The following is a 25,419-nucleotide window of genomic DNA, read 5'->3' on the forward strand; positions in this document are numbered from 1 at the left end:
CACGCCAACCTGATCAGCAAAAATGTTGAATCGATGCTTCAACGGGGGGAGTATGTTCCGTCCGGAATGAGTTTTGCGTGCACACGAGCGTTCCTGAAGGGAGCGCAAACCAAAACAAACCACACACGCAAAGTGGAGGGAAAACGGCGCGTGCAACGTCGAGGAAAAGTACCGCTAGTTTTGCTCCACACCACGACGTCAGCAGTCAGTAGCATTCTTGCTCCACCTCCCGTCCGAGAAGGAGGCGTACGACACGCGAGGACAAGTTTCGCCCAACCTCGACGCGAACCCCGAACCGGCTTCCGAGGAAGTAAACCCGCGACCGCGCAACCTTTGTAGATCGACCCAGTAGAGAAATACAGATAAGTTAAGTAGTGTTTAGAAGAGTTGCCCTGCTTTCGCCTAAGTTTGATCCGACCGCAAATCCGATTTCCGCCTCCGAAAAGTGGTTCCTCCGTTGTCCACCAAGGGTGACCGCACCCGAGAGTCCGCCGTCGCCAAAAATACAGTCCACACGCTCCGTAGTTCGGTCCCGACCGAACAATTGTTATATTCAAAAATAAACATCAATTAACGTAACAAAACAGTGTCAATGCACGCTAACGAAAATAACAACACTAAAAACTTGTTTTTTTTTTTTCACTTCACAATGTACACATTCATTCATGGCTACCTCCGCGCGCACACACACACACCAACGCATTTGCCTGCTGCAAACACTCAAACGGGGCTCATCCGCCCATTAAATTCACTCCGGCAGTAATTTGTTTGATTACTGTAATTGATGGAAATGGCAATGATTACAGAAATTGGATATAATTCCGCGGACCAGCAACAGCAGCACCACCATTCTACGCGTTTCGTATTCCGTTTGCATTTCGGTTTCCTGACCCCTCCCCCCCCCCCTCCCACCCAGGGTTGCATCCTGGCACCCCAACCCCTTAATGACCACCAGATGGTGCTGCCTGGGAGCGGTTTTTGAATCCCCCCGCTTTGAGTTGAGTATTTGGAGCACAATATTTGAAATTCTGATGATGCTTTCGACAGGTGACTTTCAGTGGTGGGATGAATCAGCGAAGTTTCTTAACGATGTACTCTGAACGAATTTCACATCGGTTGTGAGTTTTGTGATGAGGAAATATTGAACTGTCTTACAGGGAGTTCGGATCTGCTTGACTGACGACGTGCCTACCGAGTAAAAGTTCTATGAGGGGGGCTAAATTGAACGATGCAATCCAATCAATATTTCACTGCTCAATGGTGGAAAAACTACTGAAAATTCCGTTGGCAACCATAAAAAAAACGAAACAAAAACGAAACGAAACGAAACAAAATAAGGATGCGTCCTGCCTCTCTTTTTTTAACAATATCTCGTAGGTGAGTGGTTAAGAGTTTGACTCTCATCCTTAGAACGGTAGTTTGAATCTAGATGTAAACATAACTTGTTTTATTGATTGATTTGTTTGTATACATAAATTTGTATGAGCTCATAAGCTAACGTCCAATCAAACAAAGTCGATAAAAATGACAGCGAAGAAAAACGAAGCGAAGAAAGTAAAATGTGTCTTGAGTTAAAAATATAGATTTTATTTTTTTTAAGTTTTAAAATATAATGTTTTTTAAGTATTAGAATTTCAGAGTTTTATAATTTTAGATTTTTTTTATTTTGTTTAATTTTTGGTTTTTGAATTTGTTTTTTAATTTTTGGTTTTTGTAATTTTTTTTAATTTTAAATTTAAGATTTTTTTAATTTTAAATTTAAGTTTTTTTAATTTTAAATTTTGTTATTTTAATTTTATTATTTTTTTATTTTTGATTTTTTAATGTTCAGTTTTTGATTCTATTTTATTTGAATTTCGTATTGTTTAAAATTCTGAACAATTGCATTTTTGAATCTTTAGTTTATTATTTTTTTATTTTATCAAATATTTTTGAAATATCTTTTTAGAATTTATTATTCTATTTTTAGACTTGAATTTTAATTGATATTTGTAGTTTCAGTTTTTTTTATATTTGTTTTTAATTTTCAAATTTAATTTTTACATTGAATTATTGTATTATTTTTTATAATTTGTTTATTTATTAATTTTTGAATTTTTTAATTTTAGAATGATTTAGAGTAGGGGTGTTTGGGGACAGGCCCGTGGCTTAATGGCTACGACTCCCGCCTCATAAGCGGAAGGTTCCGGGTTCGATTCCTGACCGGTCTCCTTGAAATTATTCGACTATAATTGAACTTTGAATATGAACAAAAAAAAAACGCATGGAATCAGGTGGGATTCAAACTCAAACCTTTGAGTTGGTAGTCAGATGCTCTAGCCACTCGGCCACCGAGGGGTTGACACCCTTTGAGAGAATTAATCCGTAGTGGTGAAATAATGTCACAAGGTCATTTACTATATAATACAACAATCCCTTTTCCAATGATTCCCCTACACACACTACACACTACACACCATATTCTATAAATAACTCGAAGTGGTTGGTACGGTATGTCCTCACTTGTTCTTCTTCCCCTGATGATTCCATGAAATGTGGGTTCCGTTCATAGAATCTGTCTCTTGCGGTTAATGCAACGCAGTAGGCCGGGCCGCTTTAGTGAGTGTGAGTGGGGTTCTCGAAAGTACTGCAATCATTAATAATGACAAGAAAGAACTTGAGGCGTAATCTAACCTTTCCCGGATGCTTTCTTCGGACTGGCTGCGCTTGTGTTCGATTAGATTAGATTAGATTAGATTAGATTAGATTAGATTAGATTAGATTAGATTAGATTTGATAGGAGTTTAGAGCAGGAGTGACCAAAGCATGGCCCGCGTGGTGAATTTTTATTACCCGCGGACCCATTTTGAATGATCGTATAAAATGGCTCTTTGACCAACTGTAAAGTATTGACCAACTGTAAAGTGTATTGCAATAAAACATATATGAAAAAGTATAGTTATTTTTGGTCTTTGTTAATTTCATTTAAAATTAAAATCCATTAATTAAATGCTTTTTTGAACAAAACTGTTGGATGATTGTCATTTTCTTTTTTTGACGAAATTGTCCAAAAAATACCTGAAATTTAAAAAAAAAACATGTTTAAAGTCTTATAGATTGTTATCAAGTGATTTCATTTTATGAATAAACTTTTTGTTACGTCTGGCCCGCAGGTTTATTTGAGCTTCAAATTTTGCACGACATTCGATAACTTTGGGCACCCCTGGTTTGGAGTCTTAAAACCTTAGGAGTTTGCTCTTTTTTCATTTTTAAATTTCAGATTTCCGAAATTAACATGTTTGAATTCAGAAGTTTTGTAGTTCTATGTTTCCGCACTTTTCAATTTCCGAATTTTGAAGTTTTAGAATGGTTGCCTCTCAACCAGTTGGTCCCGGTGGCATTTTTCGAGACGAGATTTGTCTGATCACGCCTTCCGTCGGACGGGGAAGTAAATGTTGACCCCGGTCTAACCTTGAGGTTAGCTCGTTAGCTCAATTCAGGTGTAGGAGTCGTCTCTCTGGGTCCTGCCTCGATGGAGTCGCTGGTAGGCAGTTGGACTAACAATCCAAAGGTCGTCAGTTCGAATCCCGGGGTGAGATTTTTCCTTACCCCCTTAAACAAGTGCAGCATCGGCGAAACAAAACAATTTGCAATAGAAAAATAAAATGATTTTGTATAAAATGTTTCGGAAATATCTGCGATATGGTTGGTTTACTTTGGCACTATTTAGGTTAAACAATACTATGTGTTGACGTTCCAAATGCCTTTGAATGTTTCCAAAAATATTTACTCGTCGAATGGTGCTCAAACACTTCTTTGTTTACTCATTTAATGGGTTACGAACTTGTTCGCTTTATTCAGCTCCAAACAGTTTACTGTCAATAAGGAAAGTTTACAAAGTAGACTTTGCTATGTTACTGCAGAAGCCCTGCCCCGAGCCACGGCAAATGTATGCAGAAACTTCTCGTCCTATAGCAAATTTTATACGCTCGTTAGAAATTCCATCCAGGAGGAGGTTTGAATTTCAAATTACCCGTCCCGAACCTAAAAAATTGAATTTGAAATTGCGAATGACACACACGTTTGACCTCTTCTATTCGACCTCCAACTTGAACGAAAAAAAAAATCCAGCTGAAATTTACTTACACTTTCTTTCCTTTCCGTTTTCCATTCGCAGGGTGACGCCCCGGAGACAAATGCCACCACGGAAAGTCCGGTGCCGACCAAGTGCGTCTGGTGCCAGCAGCTGCTCACCCCGTCGGACCACCCCAAGCTGCTCGAGTGTTTGCACGTGGCCTGCGACGCCTGCCAGAAGCTCAAGTTCGCCGACCTGCCCCACAACGCGGCGCTGCTGTACTGCCCGGTGTGCAAGATGGAGTCCCGGCAGGAGTTTATCATCAACAACGTGTTCCTGGAGGAGAACAGCGCCGACGACAACCCGGGCAGCGTCGAGTCCACCAAGGACATGATCAAGTGCAGCAGCTGCAGCGACGACGCGATCGCGACCTCCTGGTGCGTCGAGTGCGCCGAATTCATCTGTGATAGCTGCGTGCAGGCGCACCAGCGGCTCAAGATCACCAAGGAGCACACGATCAAGCCGAAGGAGGCGGCCACGAGCGAAGCGCCCGGCAGTAGTGGCCTGCCCGGCAAGAGCATCATGTGTCACATCCACTCGCAGGTTCGTTTTTTTGTTTGTTCATGACCAAGACGTGATTTTTCACGGCTTTCCAAAACAGAGTGAGCGAGATTGGATGCGGTGGACGTGGGGGGCAAATAATTTTGTTTAATTTTTGCACACCCTCATCTCGGTCGTCATAACGGGCGGCGACAGACGGAACGTGCCCCCGGGCCGATGTTTCTAATCCGAGGCACAATCTGAGTTGCGATGGAACGTGCGATTAGTAGCGGCGATTCGTGAGATGTTGCACGTTGGTGAAGATTACCCCAAAAGGATGCTAGGACCTTGGCTGGCGTTTTGAGTTATGAATTCCGTCGCCGGCAGTAAAACCGCAGCAAATGAAGCGCAGCGAATCTGAACAAGAAAATATCCACATTTTCAACGGATTTAACAATTCTTCGACGGTAAAATCTCTTTTGCTGCGGTTTTGGTGGATGATCGACGATGCACGACGTGGCTGGTTATTCATAGCCAGCCAGCCAGCCAAATGACAGACGAGTGGTCGGGCTGCCGCGGTTTTGGTGGTTTTCTCCACTCATACTGTTTGTTGTGTAGTCTGTGCGGTGCGCAATTCCATGCTGCCTTAGAGTGCTTGAAAAATGCTTTTTGAGTATCTACCAATGGTTTCTGTCTGGTTCTGTAGGGTAGAGGTGTAATTATTTACTTTAATATTAAATATATAAATGTTCAATGGAAGTCTTAAAGTGACAGTGGGTGTCCGTGCTCTTTTCAAGTCTTCAAGCTTTTTGAAAATATTCGCATAGCGTACTGTCAAATCCAGAAACAAATCCTATACTTTTCTTAAGTAAGAAATGTAAAAAAGCAAGTTTTCTAAAATCTGAACGGTACATCTGATTGACATTGTCATTGAGGTCAAATTTGTTTCAGAAGCAATTGTAGCTAAAAAAGAAATATTATTTTTAATAAAAAAAATGGCAAAGGAATAATTTTGGGCAAAGTCGAAAAATTGGCTTTTATATTTTTTTTAGGATTTTGCGATCTATTCGCCAAATTAATCCCCAAAATTTGTGAATTGAAGATAGAGTGTTCGGTAACTTGGCTGAGAACGTAGTCCGGCTACCGAATGCTGCTCGTGAACTGGGCTGATTGAAAAATGATGAGGAAAATAACAATGCAATAGAGCAGTTCTCCTAGATTTCGGTCATTCGATTTTTGTATTTTTTTTGTATTTTTTAATACGACTGAAACTTTTTCGGTGCCTTCTAGAGCGTCCAATTTTCCGATGTTAAAAATTTCCCGGGAAACGGGAAATTTTCAGCCAGTTTCCCGGGAAATCCCGGGAATTCCCGGGAAATTTTAAATTTATTGAAAATTGTTATGATCTTGGTTTTAATTAATATTATGCAATAAAATTGTATAGCACATCAACATTAATGGTTTAAATAAGTGTGAAGATCAATTAACAGCTTGACTGCATGTAAAAAATCATTCAACTACAAGAAAATGTATTTTGGTATTTTTAATGAGAAATTTTAAACTTGCCTATGTGACCAATTTATTGAAATGAGAAAAAAAACATGCAAAAATTATGTCATTCATGACAAATACTGGTTTCAGCTCTTGAACAAATGGTAAAGCTTTTTAGAGTTGGTTTTACTCCAAACAACCCAATGTTTTCAAATATTTGAAGCAAGCTTTGAATATATTTTTGCATATTTTGAGAACAAACAATAGAAACTAATTTTTCAATGTTTATGCAACATGATTTAAATTATACGATAAATTAACATCATTCCATAAAAAGTCTTCTATTTTTTCACATGAAACCCTCTAACACTTGGAGTTGCATTAGTGTTCCATAATTCTTTTACTTCAAATTGTAATTTCTTTAGTACTAGGTACCAATTGAATTAATTCTTGTTGCACAAATTCGATTTTCATCTCATTTGATCATGAAATCTCAATTTTAATTTCCTTACTCCTTACCTCAGCTAATATTGTTTTGATGAAATAACATCAATCTGTTAAAAGCTTACCTAATTGTAATAATTTAATACTCATTAAGCAAGATCTATTCCCAGCTGCTTCAAAAATTAATATTATCAGAAATAATTCTGATATCATAATTTCTGATAATCTGATTAATTATATATAAACCAAACAATACATTTAATTGAACAAAATCATGTTGAGTTTGTTCATTTATTATTTTTTCAGAGCATTTAAAAAAAAAGTTCCAAAAATTTAAGAAAATGTATACTTCCGCTTAAATTTGGGGATTTCCCGGAAAATCTACAAATTTCCCGGGAAACGGGAAATATTTTTTTTCGGGAAACCCCGGGAATTCCCGGGACGGGAAATTGGACGCCTAGTGCCTTCGGTATGCCCAAAGAAGCCATTTTGCATCATTATTTTGTCCATATAATTTTCCATACAAATTTGGCAGCTGTCCATACAAAAATGATGTGTGAAAATTCAATGTTCTGTATCTTTTGAAGGACTTTTTTCATCGATTTGGTGTCTTCGGCAAAGTTGTAGGTAAGTACTACACTGGAAAAAATTATACACGGTAAAAACATTGTTGGTTATTTTTTATTTAACTTTTTATCACTAAAACTTAATTTGCAAAAAACACTGTTTTTATTATTTGTTTTATATGTTTTACAGCAAATGCCAACTTTTCAGAAAATCAGGAAACAACGCAAGATATCGAATCCAAATAAATACAATAACTTTGTTTATACATTTTGCATTAAAATTTACAGATACGAAAAAAGACAGCTCAATAGATATTTCTTTAACCCTCTCCCGCCCATGGTTACTCCAGAGCACCAAAACTTTGAACTCAAATATCTCGGAACTGACACAACTTTTCATGGTACTTTAAGTTGCAGGTGTTCATGTAGAATGTATACTAACATCTCCCCAAATTACATCAAATTTCGTTAAGCACAAGCAAAGTTACAGTGTGAAATGTAAACAAAAATGGGCCAATTTTAGGGAAATAAATAAGACCTGTTTTCGAAAGCCCGTCAAAATTACCAAACACAAAATTTTATGAAACAAAAAATGTTTTGCTATCATTTGAACCTTGGACAAGAACCCCTGTGAATAACATTGTGAGTTTGGACCGGTTTTAAGTGTTTTTCAACCTTTTTCATTTGGTGCACCAGAGCACCACCTAGGCATATGAGCAACTAAATATTCAGGAGCACTTTTTTCTAAATTACAGAAAAAGCTTATTTTTATCAAAACAAAAGTTTATAAACGTTTTGACTATTCATAAACAAGACATTAGACCGATAGTTTTATTATTTTCCTCATTTTTCATGCAAATGGTTGTTTGGGGGTTTTGAATGAGCCAATCAAAGAAAACTGAAAATGCAGAGATTTTAGAATTTGTAGTTAATTTTTCAGAAATATGGTCTTACAGCAAAGAATAAGTTGTTTTTAACACATTTCGAAGCGTTTTCAAACAAATGAACCAATAGATTTGAAGAAAACGAGATTTTGTGGTTTAAAAAAAGTTGATCATCTTCCTGATGGTGCTCTGGTGCACCATTTCAAATTCTACTTTTTTGCCCTAATTCGATGTTTGTGGGTCAAAGTAAAGTATTTCCTGCATTATTGTACCAAAATTAAGCCATTTACTATGTTTACGATAAGCAAACAGCTCTGGGCGTTTTCCGGGCGTATTCCGTTCAATGCTAAACTGCTTTTACCGCTTTTACTCAATCACATATCTGTATCAAAAAGTTTTAAAAGTCTGTCAAGAAAAAGTATCAGGCAACACAGCACGCGCTGACGTTTGTGATGTTTTGTTTTTATCTCTATCTATCTCTTTCTCATCATTGCAACCAACATCATCAAAACAAGTTGGACCAAGTGCGATGATTACGAAGTGAATAATAAAAGAGTAAAATAAAACCCAAAGATTTTCTAATTGGAAAGCTCTCACCGGATTGTCTGCTTCAGCCAATTGCTGACACTTCTGGTCTGATAAAAGCAGCATGCAAAATGATGCGTTTACCAACGAGCTGCAAAATGATGCATCGCCATCAAATTCTGCACTCCAGTCCACATAAAATTTAGTTTTTCCTTGCAACTGTTGGCACATTTTTTCCTTTTCACCACATTCTCTTTCATTCCTACACTGAATGCACTTTTCAGAAATTTCTAGGTTGTGCAAAAAATCTTTGAGCGAGTTATGAACTTTTGAATCAATAAATTTTTTTTTCAAAAAATCGAAATATTGGTCGAAATTTTTTTTCAACTTCATTTTTGGATGTAAAATCAATTTGCAATCAAAAAGTACTTAAGTGATTTTTTGATAAAGTGCACCGTTTCCAAGTTATAGTCTTGATTCAAAATTTATGAAAATATTTTTTTCGAAAAGATCGGAAAATTTCACGAATGTTTCATGTTTTAACATTGTAAATCTGACCTTTAGTTGCTGAGATATCGACATTAGAAAATGGTGGGTTGTTTGGGTGAGACTTAGAAAACATCAATTATCTTGTTTTTAACCCTTTGCATGGCAATATCTCAGCAACTAAGGGTCGTATCATCAAAGTCCCAATAAGCAAAATATAGAGAATTTTCTCAGCTTTTCAAAAATATTTTTTTCAAAAGTGGGCAAACATGGGCACTATTTTTTAAAAATCAATAACTGCGACTATTTTGAAAAAAGTTACATAAAAATGGCTATAATTTGAAAACGGTGAAATGAAACGAAAAATGAAATTGAAAAAAAAAATGCGACCAATATTTCGAATTTTTGAAAAAAAATTTATTGATTCAAAAAATCATAACTCGGTCAAAGACTTTTTGCCCATTCTGGAAATTTCTGAAACGTTGCATTTGATGACCTCTAAAACATATCAAAAAAATAAAAAAAGTGTTTATTTGCAAATCAAGTTTTAGTGACAAAAAGTGAAATTAAAAATCACCAAAAATGTTTTTACCGTGTATCATTTTTTTCAGTGTAGTCCATATCCATACCTACAACTTTGCCGAAGACACCAAATCGATCATAAAATTCCTTCAAAAGATACAGATTTTTGAATTTTCACATATCATTTTTGTATGGACAGATGCCAAATTTGTATGGAAAATTACATGGACAAACTAATGATGCAAAATGGCTTCTTTGGGCATACCGAAGGCACCAAAAAAGTTTCAGCCGGATTAAAAAATACAGAAAAAAATCGAATGACCGAAATCTCAGAGAATTGCTCAGCAACTAATGGTCCGATTTACATTGTTTGAATATGAAACATAATGAACTCAGAAAATCATGATTTTTGGTTAGGATGCACGGTAGGTACAAATCGAGTGTAAATAGATGAACTTCGACATTTTTGAAATATGTTTATTTTAGAATTTGTAGGCATAAATCAACGCATGATGCATAGATATTAAATTTGACTTGTACCACAGCCGTGATAATGGCCTTATTCTATTATTCTTTAACCTGGTCCAACGATGTCACATACATTGAAGGTAGATGAGTACGTTGACAAATATTTAAACAATTTCGAACTTTAAGAAATTTTTAACTCTTCCCACAGCTGAAATGCCAACCCTAGTTATTGCGATTCGTTCCGATTCGCGTATACACGTTTTCGGAGGAAAATGTGACAACAAAGGAAATTGCATTCAACCGGATTTGCGCCGGCTGGAGGGCTTTCCCCGATGCTCGCTGCCGGTTTGTTGTGTTGTGCGGGCTGCTACCGCAAAAATGCCCCCTCGCCTCCACACGCGTCACGATTTCGAAGCCAAAATCCCGCCTCGCAGATGAATCGCGATGCACGAATTGTCGTGTGCATTGTTGCGTGTTGCTGCTCATCGCAGTTATTCGATTGAATCTCTAACAGTAGCTTCCTTTTTTTTTGTTTTCAGGAAAAACTGTCCCTCTACTGCGAAACGTGCGACCGGCTGACGTGCCGCGACTGCCAGCTCGTCGACCACCGGGACCACAAGTACAAGTTCGCGAACGAGATCGCGAGCGAAACGCGTAACGCGCTGCAGGCCCTGCTCAGCGAGATCAGCTACAAGAAGGTGCTGCTGTCGAGCGCGATGAAGGTGATCGACGACCGGCAGGCGCTGATTACCGAGAAGAAGAAGGAACTGTCCAAAGAGATCGCCGACCTGGTGGTGAAGCTGACGAACGCGGTCAACATGCGGGGCAAGCAGCTGGTCTACCGGTTGAATCAGGTGGGTGGCCTGTTTTGGGGGAGGTTTGTTTGCGAGAGCAAAGGACTAATCGTCGGGGTTGATTTTTTTTTAGGTTTGTGACACCAAACTGCAGGTGTTGAACGAGAAGAAGGACGCGCTGCAGTTGCTGTCCGGCCACACGGATCACTGCATCGAGTTTGTGCAGTGCGCGCTGGACAAGGGCAGCGATAGTGCGGTGTTGTACAGCAAGAAGACGCTGGCGAGGCACCTGCAGAAGGTCAAGTGCCAGCGGGCGGATATTCCGAACCCGGAGATACCGGTGCGGGTGCAGCTGTTTCTGTCGAACGTGCCCGAGCTGCAGAATGGTGAGTTTTTTTTGTGGGTGCGCGCGTGTTTGGAGATTAAAATAATAACGACGTTTATGCTTTCAGTCATTGCCCGCATCGGTACCATTCTGGTGGACGGCAAGGTCTACCCGCCGCCGCCAGGTCCAGCAGGCAATGGTGGCGGTGGTGCTGGTGGTCCGCCACCCGGTCCAGGTCCCGTCCAGAACCGCTCTAAGCAGCCCAGTCCAAACATCACACCTCCGCTGAGGCCAGGAATGCCGGGCGGCCCCGGCATGACTTCGAACAACGCCAATGGTCCCGGTGGCTTCCCGAACGTACCTCCAATGTACAACGGAAACGGCGGCGTCGCCGGACCCTTCCCGCCTAACCACCCAATGGGACGGTCCTTCCAGCAAGAAAACGGTCCCGGCGGTAACTTTGGCCGGTTTCCGATGGGACCCCCGCACGGAATGCCTCCGCAGCAGCACGTCAGCTCCTCGACACATCCTCAGAATATGGGTGAGTTTCGCGCGGCCAACTATCCAACATTCCAGAGTTTGGTTATGGTTTAGTTTTGTTCAACTCATCGATCATACACACTCATCTGTACATATATTTGGTTGTGGTCTAACCAACTTCAGTTCTCATAACATATTTTTTCGTTGTGTTTTTCTTTTCTTCCCTCAACCCACACACAAACCCTTTCCCCTACTCCCGGCTTTCGTATTGCTGAACCCCATCACCCCACTTTAGATTTACGTAACCTTTTGAGCCATCAAAAGTCATCCGGACCGAGTCGCGGCTCGCCCAACGGTCCCAGTTCGCAGGCCAGCAATGCTAATGTTAACAATCAATTTAACACAGCTAACTTTATGGGCAACGTGCCGCCCGGTTCCGGCGGTCCCTCACCGCACCGAATGGGCGGCCAGATGGGCGGAGCGCCACCCGGCTACATGGGCGGCCCAGGCGGCCACCAGAACTTTCCCCAGGGCCAACCGGGCGGTCCGAACAGCAACGGAATGGGCATGGGCGGCAACCAGGCCCGGTTCCAGAACTTCCAAAGATTCGCGATGCCTCCGGCCGCCATGCGACACATGATGGGAAATGTAAGTGCCCGGGCGCCCGAAACCAAAACAAACTAGGTCTCTACCTTTCTAATCAAAGAATACCTCTACTCTTCTCACGCCAAAGCAGCAGGCAGCGATGCGGTTTCCCGGCCAGCAAACCCCGCCCGGCTTCAACCCAAACTCACCCCAGCCTGGCCAGATGCAGCCTCAACACCCTAGTGGGAGCGGCGGTGGGGGAGGAGGCGGAGGCGGTGGCGGTGCCAAGTGGCACATTCCCCAGAACATGCAGGGTCAGCAGAACAACGGTAAGGATGAAATCTATAGATACTGAAATTCTGAAATTCTAAAGGTTCTCAAATTCCCAGATTCCCAATTTCCTTAATTTTTGTAATCTCAAATTTTCGAATTCTTAAATTCCGAATTTCAAGGTTTCCAAATTTTCAGACTCCCCAAATTTTTAAATTCCTAAAATCGCAAATTCGCAGATTCATAAAATTTCAAGTACCCAAATTCCTAAATCCCATTCTCCCATAATCCAAAATTCCCAAATTCACAGGCTCCCAAATTACCAAAATCCTTTATTCCCGAATTACCAGATTCTAAAAGTCCCAAACTCCCTTATTTTGATATTCTATTATTTTTTTCAAATTTTCCAGTTTGCCTTTCTCAAATTTCCTTATTCTTGAATTCCTGAAATACCAAAGTCTCAAATTCTCATATTCCTGAAATCCCAAGTGCCTAGATTCTCAGATTCTCCAATTCCCTGATATATTAAATCAAAAATTACAAAATTTCCAAATTTTCCCGGATTTCCAAATTTTCCCGGATTTCTAAATTATCCCGGACTTCCAAATTTTCTTGATTCCCAAATTCTCAAATTCCTAAATTCCGAATTTCAAATTTTCCAAATTCTCAGACTCCCAAATTTTCAAATTCCTAATAATTCGCATATTCCCAATATCTCAAGTACCCAGATTCCTGAATCTCGTTTTCCCAAAATCCAAAATTCTTAAAATTCTTTATTCCCGAATTAACAGATTCCAAAAATCCCAAAATCCCTTATTTTCAAATTCATTTTTTTTAATTTCCAGATTGCCCACCTCACCTTTTCTTATTCCTGAATTCCTAAAATACCAAATTCCAAAATTTAAAAATTGCCAGATTCCCATAATTTCAAATTAATAAAATTACAAATTCCCAAATTCTCAGATTCCCAATAACCCAGATTCCAGATTATCAGATTCTCCAATTCCCTGATTAATAAAATCCAAAATTCCAAGATGCCAAGGTTCAAACATTTTCCCGGATTCTCAAATTTTCCAAATTCCTTAAATCCAGATTCCCATATTTTGAAATTTCTAAAGTTACAAATTCCCAGTTTCCCAAAAACCCAAGTACCCCGATTCTACAATTTCCTGATTCATAAAAAACAAAATTCCAAGATTCCCAGGTTACTAAATTTTCCCGGATTCCCAAATTTCCTTATTCCCGAATTCGAGAATTCCCAAATTCCGAACTTCAAAGTTCCAGATTCTCAGACTCCCAAATTTTCCAATTAAAAAAAACGCAAATATGCAGATTCCTAAATCCCATTTTTTTCCAAAATCTAAAATTCCCAAATTTCCAAAATCATCCCTTATTACCAAAAGCTAGATTCCAAAAACCCCAAACAACCTTATTTTCAAATTCTCAGATATCCCCCCCCCCCCCCTCAAATTTTCATCTTTTGCCAATTCCTGAAAACCAAATTCTCAAATTTCCAAATTTCAAGATTCTCAAATTTTTAAATGAATAAAATCAAGTATTCGCAAATTCCCTGATTTCAAAAATCCAAAATTCCCATGTTCTCAAATTTTCCCGGATTCACAAATTTCGTTATTTCCAAATTCTCAAATTCCTTTTTTAAAATTTTCAGATTCCCAGTCTCTTAAATCCTAAAATCACAAATTCGCATATTCCCAAAATTCCAAAGTATTCAGATTCACAGATTCCTCAACTCCCAGATTCCTAAATACCATTTCCCAAAATTCAAAATCCCAAAATCCCTAAATTCCCGAATTACCAGATTCCAAAATCCCAAACTCCCTAAATCAAATGCTCAGGTTCCTAAATTCCTAGAATTCTTTATTTCTGAATTCTCGAATTGAAAAAAAAAATCCAAATACATCAATTCCAAATCTTCAGGCCTCCAGGTTTCTAAATTCCCAAATTCACAAAATTACAAATTCCCAAATTCGCTGATTCCCAAAACCGAAAAGTACCCAGATTCTCCAATTCCCAGTTTCCAAAAATAAAAAAATAAAAATCCCAAAATTGGCAGATACCCAAATTTTCAGGTCACTTTGAATAATCGAATCACGATTTTTTTATTTTCGTTGTTTTGTTTGTTGAGCTTGAATATGACCCCAACCATTGTTTTTTGCAAGCAGAACATAACCAAACTTTTTGGCACCCTCAGCAAATGTCTAATCAATACAAATTGCTCCCGATTTTCTCCCGGAACAAATCCGGCAGAAATTTGATATGGTTTGACGTTTGCGGAGGGTGCCGAAAAAAGGTAAACAAATCACATCGTGCATCTGCCAATGTTCTGAAGTGATTTTGAATTCCAAGATGTTGGTGTTGAAATACTGAGAAAATGTATTTGGTATTCTAAAAGGTAAACAACAACTCTAATTAGACTAAAATGGGGTCGCAGAACTCGAATTTGATGTCAAAAGTAAGAAAATAAAGAAAATTATAAAAATTTGTTTTGTTCATGATTCGATTATCCGAAGTCCCATACAAACCATCGGATAATCATACTTCGGATGATCGAAACTTCGGATAATTGGGTCCTAAAATTAACCTAAAACTTGTGATAATATTGTTCACAACGATAAAGCTTATTTTTCTGAGTACAATGACCCTTTTACTACCGCAAAGTATTTAAAATGATTTTTTAAATCATTCCAAAAAAATAATTTTGCAGCCCTTCTTGACAGCTCGTTCCAAGGAGACCATAGTTGATCCATCGAAAAAATGTTGTCTTGTCAATTAATTTTTTTTTGCATTAAAATAAAATAAGTGATCAGAATTTGTTTTTAACGTTGTTTTTTCCGCTGTACATAAACATTTACATAGGGCTTTAGGAACCCATTGAGGCTTCGGAAATTCGAGTCTGGACTGTGTATTCCCAAATTTCCAATTTTCTAAAATTCCAAATTTTCAAATTCCCAAAATCTAAATACCCAGATTACCAAATTTCCAGAGCAGGTCCTGCCAAATTCTTGCTAGAATGCTGTTAGAATATCTAGCTCTGTGACAACAATGTTGTCGATTTCGCGGACAGGATTTCTATCCGTGTCACCCCCAACTTATCACCAACTAACCAACTCTAATTCCCATCTTCAGGTTTTGGCGGCCCGTCCGGTCTGCACCTCTTCGGAAATGGTCCCAACGAGTCGTTCAAGATCCCGCTGAAATCACCGGACACGATGCGAAACTCGCTGCTCATGAACGGCGGTGGTGGCGGTAGTGGATCTTCCCCCGGTGCCAGTGCCCTCAGCCAAATGCAGCATCACCTCCAGCAACAGCATCAACAGCAGCAGCAGCAACAACAACAGCAACAGCAAGCCGCACAACTCCAGCAGCAGCAGCTCCAGCAGAATCATCACCTGCAGCAGCTCGCGAATGCCCTGCCCAACGTGAGCTCCACCAACCCGAAAACGCCATCCCCGAGCACGAATGAGGTAGGAAGTCAACCGGGAAACCCCAGCTAAACAAATTAAAACAACTCTCGTTCCACAGCCCGGCAAAGAGTTCGTCGAGTCCATCGATAAAACCTGCGAGGACTCGGTCAATGATCTGATGGCCACCATCGCCAAACTCGACTCGAACGGCGTCCAGGTGCTGCCCGAGGGTCACCGGGGCAAAACAACCTCCCCGCAAGTGCACAGCTCCACCGACCTAACCTCCAGCAGCACTACCACCAGCAGTCAGCACGCGTCCGCCCTTGCGGCACTGGCGGCGGTGGGCGGAGCTGGTGGCCCTGGCAGCGTACTCGTCGACGAGAAAAACATCCCCAAAGAGCTGGACCCAAACGAGGACTGGTGCGCCGTCTGCATGGACGGTGGCGAGCTGATGTGCTGTGATAAGTGTCCGAAAGTGTTCCACCAGACGTGTCACATACCGGTGATCGACTCGCTGCCCGACGAGAGCGAAACCTGGCAGTGTTTGCTGTGCTACAACTTTGCCGACCTGCCATCGGGTAAGAACTCGCAACTCTATCACAAGCCACCAAAACCTAACATCGCTTCTTCTTCTCCTCCAAGAACCCCTCGGCGAAAAGCGCAACGTCGGAATTTCGCCGCTCGAGCTGAAGATCCTGCAGCGGATCGTGCTGGAGCTGTTCTGCCAGTACGAAACGAGCATGCCGTTCCGGCACCTGGAACCGGACACCAACAAGGCGTACTACGACATTGTGTGCAAGTGAGTCATTGTACTGTGTGCGTGGAGTGCGAAGCGCGCGAATTATGTTCCGTCGAATGGGTTGTTTCATTTGCTTTCTTTTTTTTTTTTTAGCCCCATCTCGTTGATCATGATTCGTGACAAGCTGGAAATGAGCAACAGTGACCATTACGTCGATATTCCCTCGTTCATCAGTGACGTGAAGCGGCTGTTCAACAACGTGTACCTCTTCTACCAGGTGTGTATTCGTGCGATTTTATGAGTTTTAAAGTGAGCAAACTTAGCTAGGTTTGGGTTTACTGGGTTTGGTTCCTTCGCTCTTTTTAAGTTTTCTTTGTCAATTTCCTGTAGAACAACTCTTCTCAACGTTGATGCTAGTAAACGGGATGAAAAAGTAGTTTATACAACAAGCTGAAAAATGAGTACAGAATTTCAGAATATATAAACAAATTGGTTTGCAAAAAAGGAAAACTCCTTGGCGTACTTCCTAAAAAGCTATTTATCATTTGATTTCGATTGAAAACGCCATACAAATCAAAAATGGACCCGGTTATATCGATATGCCAAACGGCGTTATGCTGAAAGGAATCTAACATTTTAAAAGGAAACATAAACTTTGTAAACAAAGAGTGTATCCCTTTCACTCATATGACAGTTTACATAAAGTTTGAAATGGGTACACTCATTTTTCACAAAGCTTTTGTGCCACAACCAGCACAAAATGGCATTATGCTAAAAGGGAAACATTTTTTTTTATTATTATTTTCATTGTCCTAAAGCCGGGACCGTGGTGTAGGGGTAAGCGTGATTGCCTCTCACCCAGTCGGCCTGGGTTCGATCCCAGACGGTCCCGGTGGCATTTTTCGAGACGAGATTTGTCTGATCACGCCTTCCGTCGGAAGGGAAGTAAATGTTGGCCCCGGCTTAACCTAAAAGGTTAGGTCGTTAGCTCAGTCCAGGTGTAGGAGTCGTCTCCCTGGGTCCTGTCTCGGTGGAGTCGCTGGTTGGCAGTTGGACTAACAATCCAAAGGTCGTCAGTTCGAATCCCGGGGTGGATGGAAGCTAAGGTGTAAAAAGAGGTTTGCAATGGAGCATTTCCATTCGAGCAGTTTTTGCTTTTTTCTACAATGTATTTCTTATGGAGCGAGCTGTCAAAAACTACTCGACTGCGGGTGCTCCATTGCCTCAACAATCATGCCTTCGAACACCTAGTTTCGAGTAGGAATCTCGCAATCGAGAACGCCAAGGCAATGCTGTAGAGCGAATAATTTGATTTTTTTTTGTCTTAAATATTTCTGGAGAATGGGTCATCCTTCAAAATGGGATGCAACCGTATTTTCACTTAATTAAAGATTTGTTGTAATATACTAAAATTTTCACAAAATACCATATTCTGAAAATATCATATTTTGGAAATACCGTATTTTTTATTAAAATTTTAGTATTAAAAAAGGTATTTTGATTTTTTTCTGTATTTTATAAACAAAACTTTAATAAAGTTAACATTCATGCAAAAATTCAATTATTTTTTCAATATATTGCAATTTATGAAAATTTGAGTATTTTACAAAACAATACTCTAATAAAGCAAAAATGCATAGAAAATTTCCCTTCGTTTAATACCCATATTGCAAAACATTAAAATTTGAGTATTTTCGAAAAGGGACCATCAACCACGTGGACACATTTCTTGGGAACTTCACACACCCTTCGTGGAAAATTGTCCATAGAAAAACTTTTTTTTGGTATGGAGCCTTCCTTAAGTGACGCACCTTGTAAAAAAAATTGTATTTTCCAAAAAAAAAATATAGTACAGTGAAAATGCATACAAATTTTCTTTTCGTTTGCTAACCATATTGCGAATCATAGAGAAAATGTTTATTTTCATAAAACTAAAGTCTTTTGTGAATATTTAATTATTTTACAGAAAAATCCAATAAAGTGAAAATGCAGAAAGATTTCGCTTCGTTTGATATACATATTCCAAATGATGAAAATTTTCAGTTCTTTAAAAAAATGCGGTATTTTGTGAAAATTTGAGTATTGTACAAATAAAATCTAATAAAGTAAAATTTCATAAAAATTACGTTTTTTAAATGATAATTTGAGTATTTACGAAAATAGGTATTTTGTGAATCTTTTAGTATTTGACCAAAAAATACTATATTAAAGTAAAAATGCATACAGAATTTCCCTTATGGGTATCAAACAATGCTGTTAATCGTTGAAATCAACGGCGTTTATATCATCGATGTCGATGATCGTTGATTTAAACGTAATCGTAATCGCAGCCATCGTTGATTTAATCGTCAACGTCAACGGACTCGTTGATTTAAACGGCGTTGATCAACGCGTTGATTATCGATAATCAACGAGTTGATCAACGGCGTTCTTCTATAGTTTTCTAGAGTTTTATGAGGAAAGAACGATTTTTTCATAAAAGTTTTGAATGGGAAACGTTCTCAAATTGATGTGGCATGGTTGTTCGGGGATCCGGGTGTACCAAGAGGACCGAAGTGACCGGATTTTAAACGTAATTTAAGCCCTAGCTAATTGCTGGTCACTTCCATCTCCACTTTGGTTCCCAAGTCCAACCAGGATTTTCTTATGTAAATGACACCGAGAACGGACAATTGGGAACCGAGATATGGTCGGATTTTCACTAGAATTATTGTTCCGGCGGGTTCAGTAAGAGTCTCACGTGGCTAAATATCGACACAATTTGTTTTTCCATGATACAATACTGAATTGACCACATGACCCATGTTCCAGAACCCAGATTAAGATTGGCCAAGATGTCAAACTTCGTGACAGACCGGAGTAGCCTACTGTTGGTGATCAATGAGTTTCGATCGAATCCCAAGAGAAAAATCTTTCGCGTGGTGTCGAAAACCAATCGCAGTAGGTCATAAATATTTTGTTTACTCATTGAACAATAACAGTAGGCTACTCCGGCCTGTCACGAATTTTGACATCTTGGCCAATCTTAATCTGGGTTCTGGAACATGGGTCATGTGGTCAATTCAGTATTGTATCATAGAAAAACAAATTGTGTCGATATTTAGCCACGCGAGACTCTTACTGAACCCGCCGGAACAATAATTCCGGTGAAAATCCGACCATATCTCGGTTCCCAATTGTCCGTTCTCGGTGTCATTTACATAAGAAAATCCTGGTTGGACTTGAGAACCAAAGTGGAGATGGAAGTGACCAGCAATTAGCTAGGGCTTAAATTACGTTTAAAATCCGGTCACTTCGGTCCTCTTGGTACACCCGGATCCCCGAACAACCATGCCACATCAATTTGAGAATGTTTCCCAATCGAAACATTTATGAAAAAATCGTTCTTTCCTCATAAAACTCTAGAAAACTATAAAAGAACGCCGTTGATCAACTCGTTGATTATCGATAATCAACGCGTTGATCAACGCCGTTTAAATCAACGAGTCCGTTGACGTTGACGATTAAATCAACGATGGCTGCGATTACGATTACGTTTAAATCAACGATCATCGACATCGATGACGTTGATTCAACGATTAACAGCATTGGTATCAAATGCTGCAAATTTGAGTATTTTCGACTCGATTATCCGAAGATTTGTACGGGACTTCAGATAGTCGAATCACAAACGAAAAAAAAAATGTTTTCGAATTATTTTATTTGCTAACTTTTAACATCAAATTTTAGTTCTGCGACCACATTTTAGTCGATTTTGAATTGTCGATTACATATAAAATAACAAAATGCATTTTTTAAACATTTCATAACCACCATTTTGGCCGCCATCTTGGAATTAAAAATGTGAATCACTTTAGCAAAGTTTGGGGTCATACTTAAGCTCGATAATAAAAAAAAAGCCAACGATTTTTTTTTCTTGATTCGATTATCGGAAGATTTGATTACAGTCCAGATTCGATTATCCGAAGGTTTGTATGGGACTTCGGATAATCGAACCACGAACATTTTTTTTTTATTTTCTTGTTTTTAAAATTAAATTCGAGTTCTACGATCCTATTTTAGTTAAATTTGAACAGATCATTGCCTATCAAATAACAAAATAGGTTTTTTTTTGCAATTCCGTCGTGAAACTACTTACTTTTCCTGTCATTCTTGAACGACGAAATAGCCTACTTTTCTGTACCAAAAATAACAGAATCGAATAGCAACACTTTTCAAAATAAGTGCTGAAAAATTCTACTTTTCAGCACTGAAATGGGTGCTGAAAAGTTGAACTTTGCAGCACTTTTTTCGAAAAGTAACACTTTTTCAACATTTTTTGATTTAAACGATTTATTGACAAAATACATGAAAATTTCACTCAAAATTTCACTCAATGGAAGTTTTTCGGAATTGGGTACTAAAGCCCTATGTCAATTTTTATGTACTACGGTAAAAACACGATCAAAAACCATTTCTGGTCACTTTTTTTTTTCATTTTAATGCAAAAAAATAATGACAAGACAGCATTTTTTCGATGGATCAACTATGATCCCCTTGGAACAAGCTGTCAAGTAGGAACTTTTCTGTCAAGAAGGACCGCGAGGTTAATTTTTCAAAATTGATTTAAAAATCCATTTTAAACTCTTTGTGCTCGTACAAAGGGTCATTGTACTCAGAAAAATAAGCTATATCGCTGTAAACAATAATATCAGCAATCTAAGCTTCATTTTAGGACCCAATTGCAAAATACGTTTCAATCTTTCATCACAGCCATTTTGGCCGCCATCTTGGATTCAAAAATTTTATATCACTTTAGCGTAGTTTGGGGGTAATTTTTAAGCGCGACAATCAAAAATAAGGAAGCGAAACATGTTTTTTTTCGTGATTCTATTATCCGAAATGATTTTTTCCCGAGGCCTTATGATAATCGAGTCTGGACTATATTCTCTTAATTATTTTTGAGTATTTTCTCGGGTTAGGGTCCTAATCCTAAGGGATCGTGCTTAAACCAAACGGGACCACGCGACCGCTTCTTACAAATTGAGTTGTTTCCATGTATTTTTAGATCCACAATCTATACATGCAAATAACTCGCATAGGCATTTGGAAGGTGTTAACTCTGTCGAGCTTCGGTAACCCATTTCTACGCTGGCTATACGAGCGCGAGGTACTTCAGCTTTTATCGACAAGCCCTGCCATGAAGAACGTTTGCATCAATCGGATTCAAACGTTATTTAGAACTTTCGAACCTCTGGCAAATGGACAAAGACCCAGCGCGTATATAGTAGTAACAGTATTCCTAATTTAGTGATAGCTCACTAAGCTGTGATGGCGTAGTGGTTAGCATTTTTGCTTATCGATCCAAAGGACGGGGGATCGAACCCCGACTTCGAGCTACTTTTGATTTTTCGTTCATGTTCAGAGTTTCAAGATTTATATTTCCTATACTTTCTCGTTGGGAGCAGATGGGAATCGAACCCAGAACCATTCGCTTACAAAGCGAACACCGCCGTAGGGATCGTGGCCATAAAATTTTAAATATTGTTATCGAACAAAATTCGACAAGGGGGTAGGGGAACCTCTTTAATTCCATCGAGCAGCTAATATTGGCATATCGAAACTTTGACGCTCAGTTACAGCTTCTGATGTCTTACTGCAAATAATAGCAAAGTATACTGTTTTACAGAAAAAAAAAAAAAAAAAAGGTTTGGGCATAGGAATTTTGTGTGCGTTGTGAAAGCAAAAATATGTTGTATTAGATTTTAGATTATGGAATCAAAAACAGTTGATCCCTAAAAAATCTATGACACTTACATGTTATTGATCGTTAGTAGTTGATTAGAAAACTCATTGTATAGCTATCATATGATTTTTGTACATATTCTCTATACAATATAACATGAGCTCTGTTAAATTCCGTTTGCTAATTCAAAATTTCAAATTAATTTTCAGAGCTGTCAACACAGTGATAAAATGGTAATAAACGAACACCTTGAGAGAAAGTTGAAAGGAAAACCAACCAACCAACCATCAAACCACCCACCCCTGCGCGCACGATAAGGGCAACTTTTCTTGCGCGAAATCAAAACCTGAAAAGCGTGACATAAACACTAACCACCGCGATTTCTCATTTTTTTCCGCCAACAGGAGGACAGCCCCACCTTCAAGAACGCCCAAAAGCTGGAGAAGTTCTTCGAGCAGCAGCTGGCCAAGTGGCTGCCCAAGTACCTCGAGGGGGACAGCTTCGACGAGTACCTGCAGCTGCCGGCCAAGCGCATCAAGAGCCTCCAGGAGGATTAACAGTCGGTGCGGCCGGTCGGCAAGTCGGGTGTCGCAGCTTCCTCCGCCGCCGGCGCCGACGATGACGCCGACGACGGTCGGGGGCGGCAACCCGAAGACGGGAGGCCTCCCTCCGGGGAGAGCGAAGCGGACACGCAAGCTGCGGGTGGAGGTGGACTGGACACGGCTGCCGTTGCTGCTGCCACCGTTGAGAAGGAGGCGAAGGTGGAGGAAGAGGAAGCGGCCGACGGAGAAAGTGGTTAAGCGGAAGGTGGGTTGAAACTTTGTACATTTTTTTTGAATTGTGACGAACAAATGTGCGTGTTTGCGAAGGAAAGGAATGAGTTTTGATACGAAAGTAAGATTAAGCATGAATCAAAAGGACATGATTTTGGTGGAAGAAGAAGTTTTCCAAATAACAACAACAAAATTGTAAATATTAGTTCGTTAAGGATTACGTTTGGAGCTAGGATTCACAAACTGAATGTGAAGAAAAACAAATCTTACACCTAAAACTAAAATGCAATCCAATCTGGTTGGAATCTCAATCGAACAAAGATCACACACACACAAACATTACTAAACGAGATCAAATCTGGGCTGTTTCGCTGTTTTAAACTAAAAAGTGTACGGAGCAGGGCAAATTGAGGAAAAAAAACTTCCATTTATTCATCTATCGTAGTTTTGGAGTGCGCGCGTCTGCGCGGACTTCTATTAACTAATTTTAAAATATTCTCAACACAGATTAATTATTTATTGTATCATCGCAACCACATAAAGTATATGTATCATTTACGTGAGAAGAGTCCTCCTCCTTTTTTTATCCATTGCTATTATTCGTAGAAGATCACAAACACAGAGACTTTAGAAGTGACCAGAATTCAAGTACTAAACATCAACCTAGTGTCGTGAGAATAAAACAAGCTAGGGAACGTTAGAGGAGAACCGATTAGCAGTTATTACTATTTAGCGAGTAGGATTAAAAAGCAGTAATAAGTCACACACACACTCTTTCAATCGTAACTAGAAATGTCGCGTGTTGATTAAGCCTATTTCCTAGAGATTAAGACTTTATCTCCCGCCCTCTCCCCCTTCAACGTCAGTCTCCAGTAGTATCGAGTAGATGACAAACAACTCATAAAGGAACAAACAAACAGTTGCAACTATTTTGTTTTTTTGTTCGTGTATACGATGAAGAAGAAGGGTCTATTGTGAATAGCGCGAAAGTGTTCTCGCGACCACCCCCATGACAACGGCAGCGAGAGACAGGACAGGACGAAAGTGTGTTGTTGTGTGCGAGAAGCAGCAAAAGTAATAAAAAACACAAAACTCAAATTGTAATCAAATGCGCGTTGTGTTGTTATTTGTGTGCCGAAAAGAATCCCTGAATTTTTTTTTTTTTTTTGAATTAAATATACTTTATTGAATCTTTCTTATAATAATTACATTTGGTTTACATAATAAGTGGTCAGCTGTGGCTCTTCAGCTTTAGTTTGCTTTTCGTGATTTAAACACTGTTCATATTCATAACTTTAAAAGTATATGATTTATCATTTTTGTAACACTAGGTACAATGAAGAAAAAAAAATTAAGAAAACATAACCTAACCTAAAACTAACTTAATCTTACCATAAACTAAACCAATCCTTGAATCAAGGGGTATTCAGATATAGCACATTTTTCCCTGAATTTCAAACATTTTTCTTGAATCTTCTGATCCAACATTTTTACTTCTGCTAATTCATGAACCTCACTTGATCTTGTCCAGCCAGGAACATTCAAAACCATTTTGAGTACCTTGTTTTGGACACGCTGGAGCTTCAATTTATGAGTTCTAGCGCAACACTCCCAAACAGGTACTGCATACTCAATAACGGGGTAAATTATTTGTTTGTAAACTGCTAGCTTATTTTTCAAAGATAACTTTGATTTTCTGTTAATTAAAGGATACAAACACCTGATGAGAATGCTGCACTTGTTCAATATTTTATCTACATGCTGTCGAAACAATAGTTTCGAGTCAAGTATGAGACCTAAATATACAACTTCCTTTGACCAGGGTATTGAAACATCATTCATTTTAATCAAAACATCATCCTTTGGGACAAATCGGGCCGATTTGGAAAGTGGAAAAATGATGGTTTGAGTTTTGGCTGCATTTATGCGAATTTTCCAGTCGCCAAAGTATTCGGAAAGAACGTCAAGACCCTTCTGAAGACGGCCAACTAAATATCTGGTTATTTTACCCTTATAAATAACGGCAGTGTCATCAGCAAAAAGTGACAACACACCATTACCAGGAAGAGTAGGCAAATCAGATGTAAAAATATTGTACAGAAGTGGGCCAAGAATACTTCCTTGGGAACCCCAGCATCAATGTTGAATAATCCAGAAGCAATCCCATTCAGAAAAACCTGAACGATCTCTCCGAAAGATAGTGCTGGATAATTTTGATAAGATACATTGGAAAACCGTATAAATACAGTTTATGTATCAAACCATCATGCCAAACATTGTCAAAAGCCTTCTCAACATCCAACAAAGCCATAGCAGTTGATTT

General features: G+C 39.2%; 1 protein-coding gene across 4 annotated transcripts in view; it reads left to right on the forward strand.

Annotated features, from left to right (window-relative positions):
• Positions 1-24,205, forward strand: part of LOC6040338 (transcription intermediary factor 1-alpha) — an 88,413-nt gene extending 64,208 nt beyond the window's left edge. The window contains exons 2-13 of one of the 4 annotated variants that reach the window (XM_038264855.1): positions 4,157-4,657; positions 10,520-10,834; positions 10,908-11,160; positions 11,227-11,640; positions 11,875-12,227; positions 12,286-12,493; positions 15,582-15,919; positions 15,978-16,437; positions 16,502-16,658; positions 16,752-16,875; positions 22,533-22,556; positions 22,728-24,205. In XM_038264855.1, coding sequence (XP_038120783.1) covers positions 4,157-4,657; positions 10,520-10,834; positions 10,908-11,160; positions 11,227-11,640; positions 11,875-12,227; positions 12,286-12,493; positions 15,582-15,919; positions 15,978-16,437; positions 16,502-16,658; positions 16,752-16,875; positions 22,533-22,556; positions 22,728-22,880 — 3,300 coding nt within the window. In that variant the 3' untranslated portion in view covers positions 22,881-24,205. The remainder of the gene's footprint in view (positions 1-4,156; positions 4,658-10,519; positions 10,835-10,907; positions 11,161-11,226; positions 11,641-11,874; positions 12,228-12,285; positions 12,494-15,581; positions 15,920-15,977; positions 16,438-16,501; positions 16,659-16,751; positions 16,876-22,532; positions 22,557-22,727) is intronic. The other 3 variants (XM_038264857.1, XM_038264858.1, XM_038264856.1) reach the window with 3 other exon arrangements.
• The last annotated feature ends 1,214 nt before the right edge of the window (positions 24,206-25,419 follow it).

This window comes from Culex quinquefasciatus, chromosome 3, assembly GCF_015732765.1.
Source record: "Culex quinquefasciatus strain JHB chromosome 3, VPISU_Cqui_1.0_pri_paternal, whole genome shotgun sequence".
Classification (NCBI taxonomy): domain Eukaryota; kingdom Metazoa; phylum Arthropoda; class Insecta; order Diptera; family Culicidae; genus Culex; species Culex quinquefasciatus.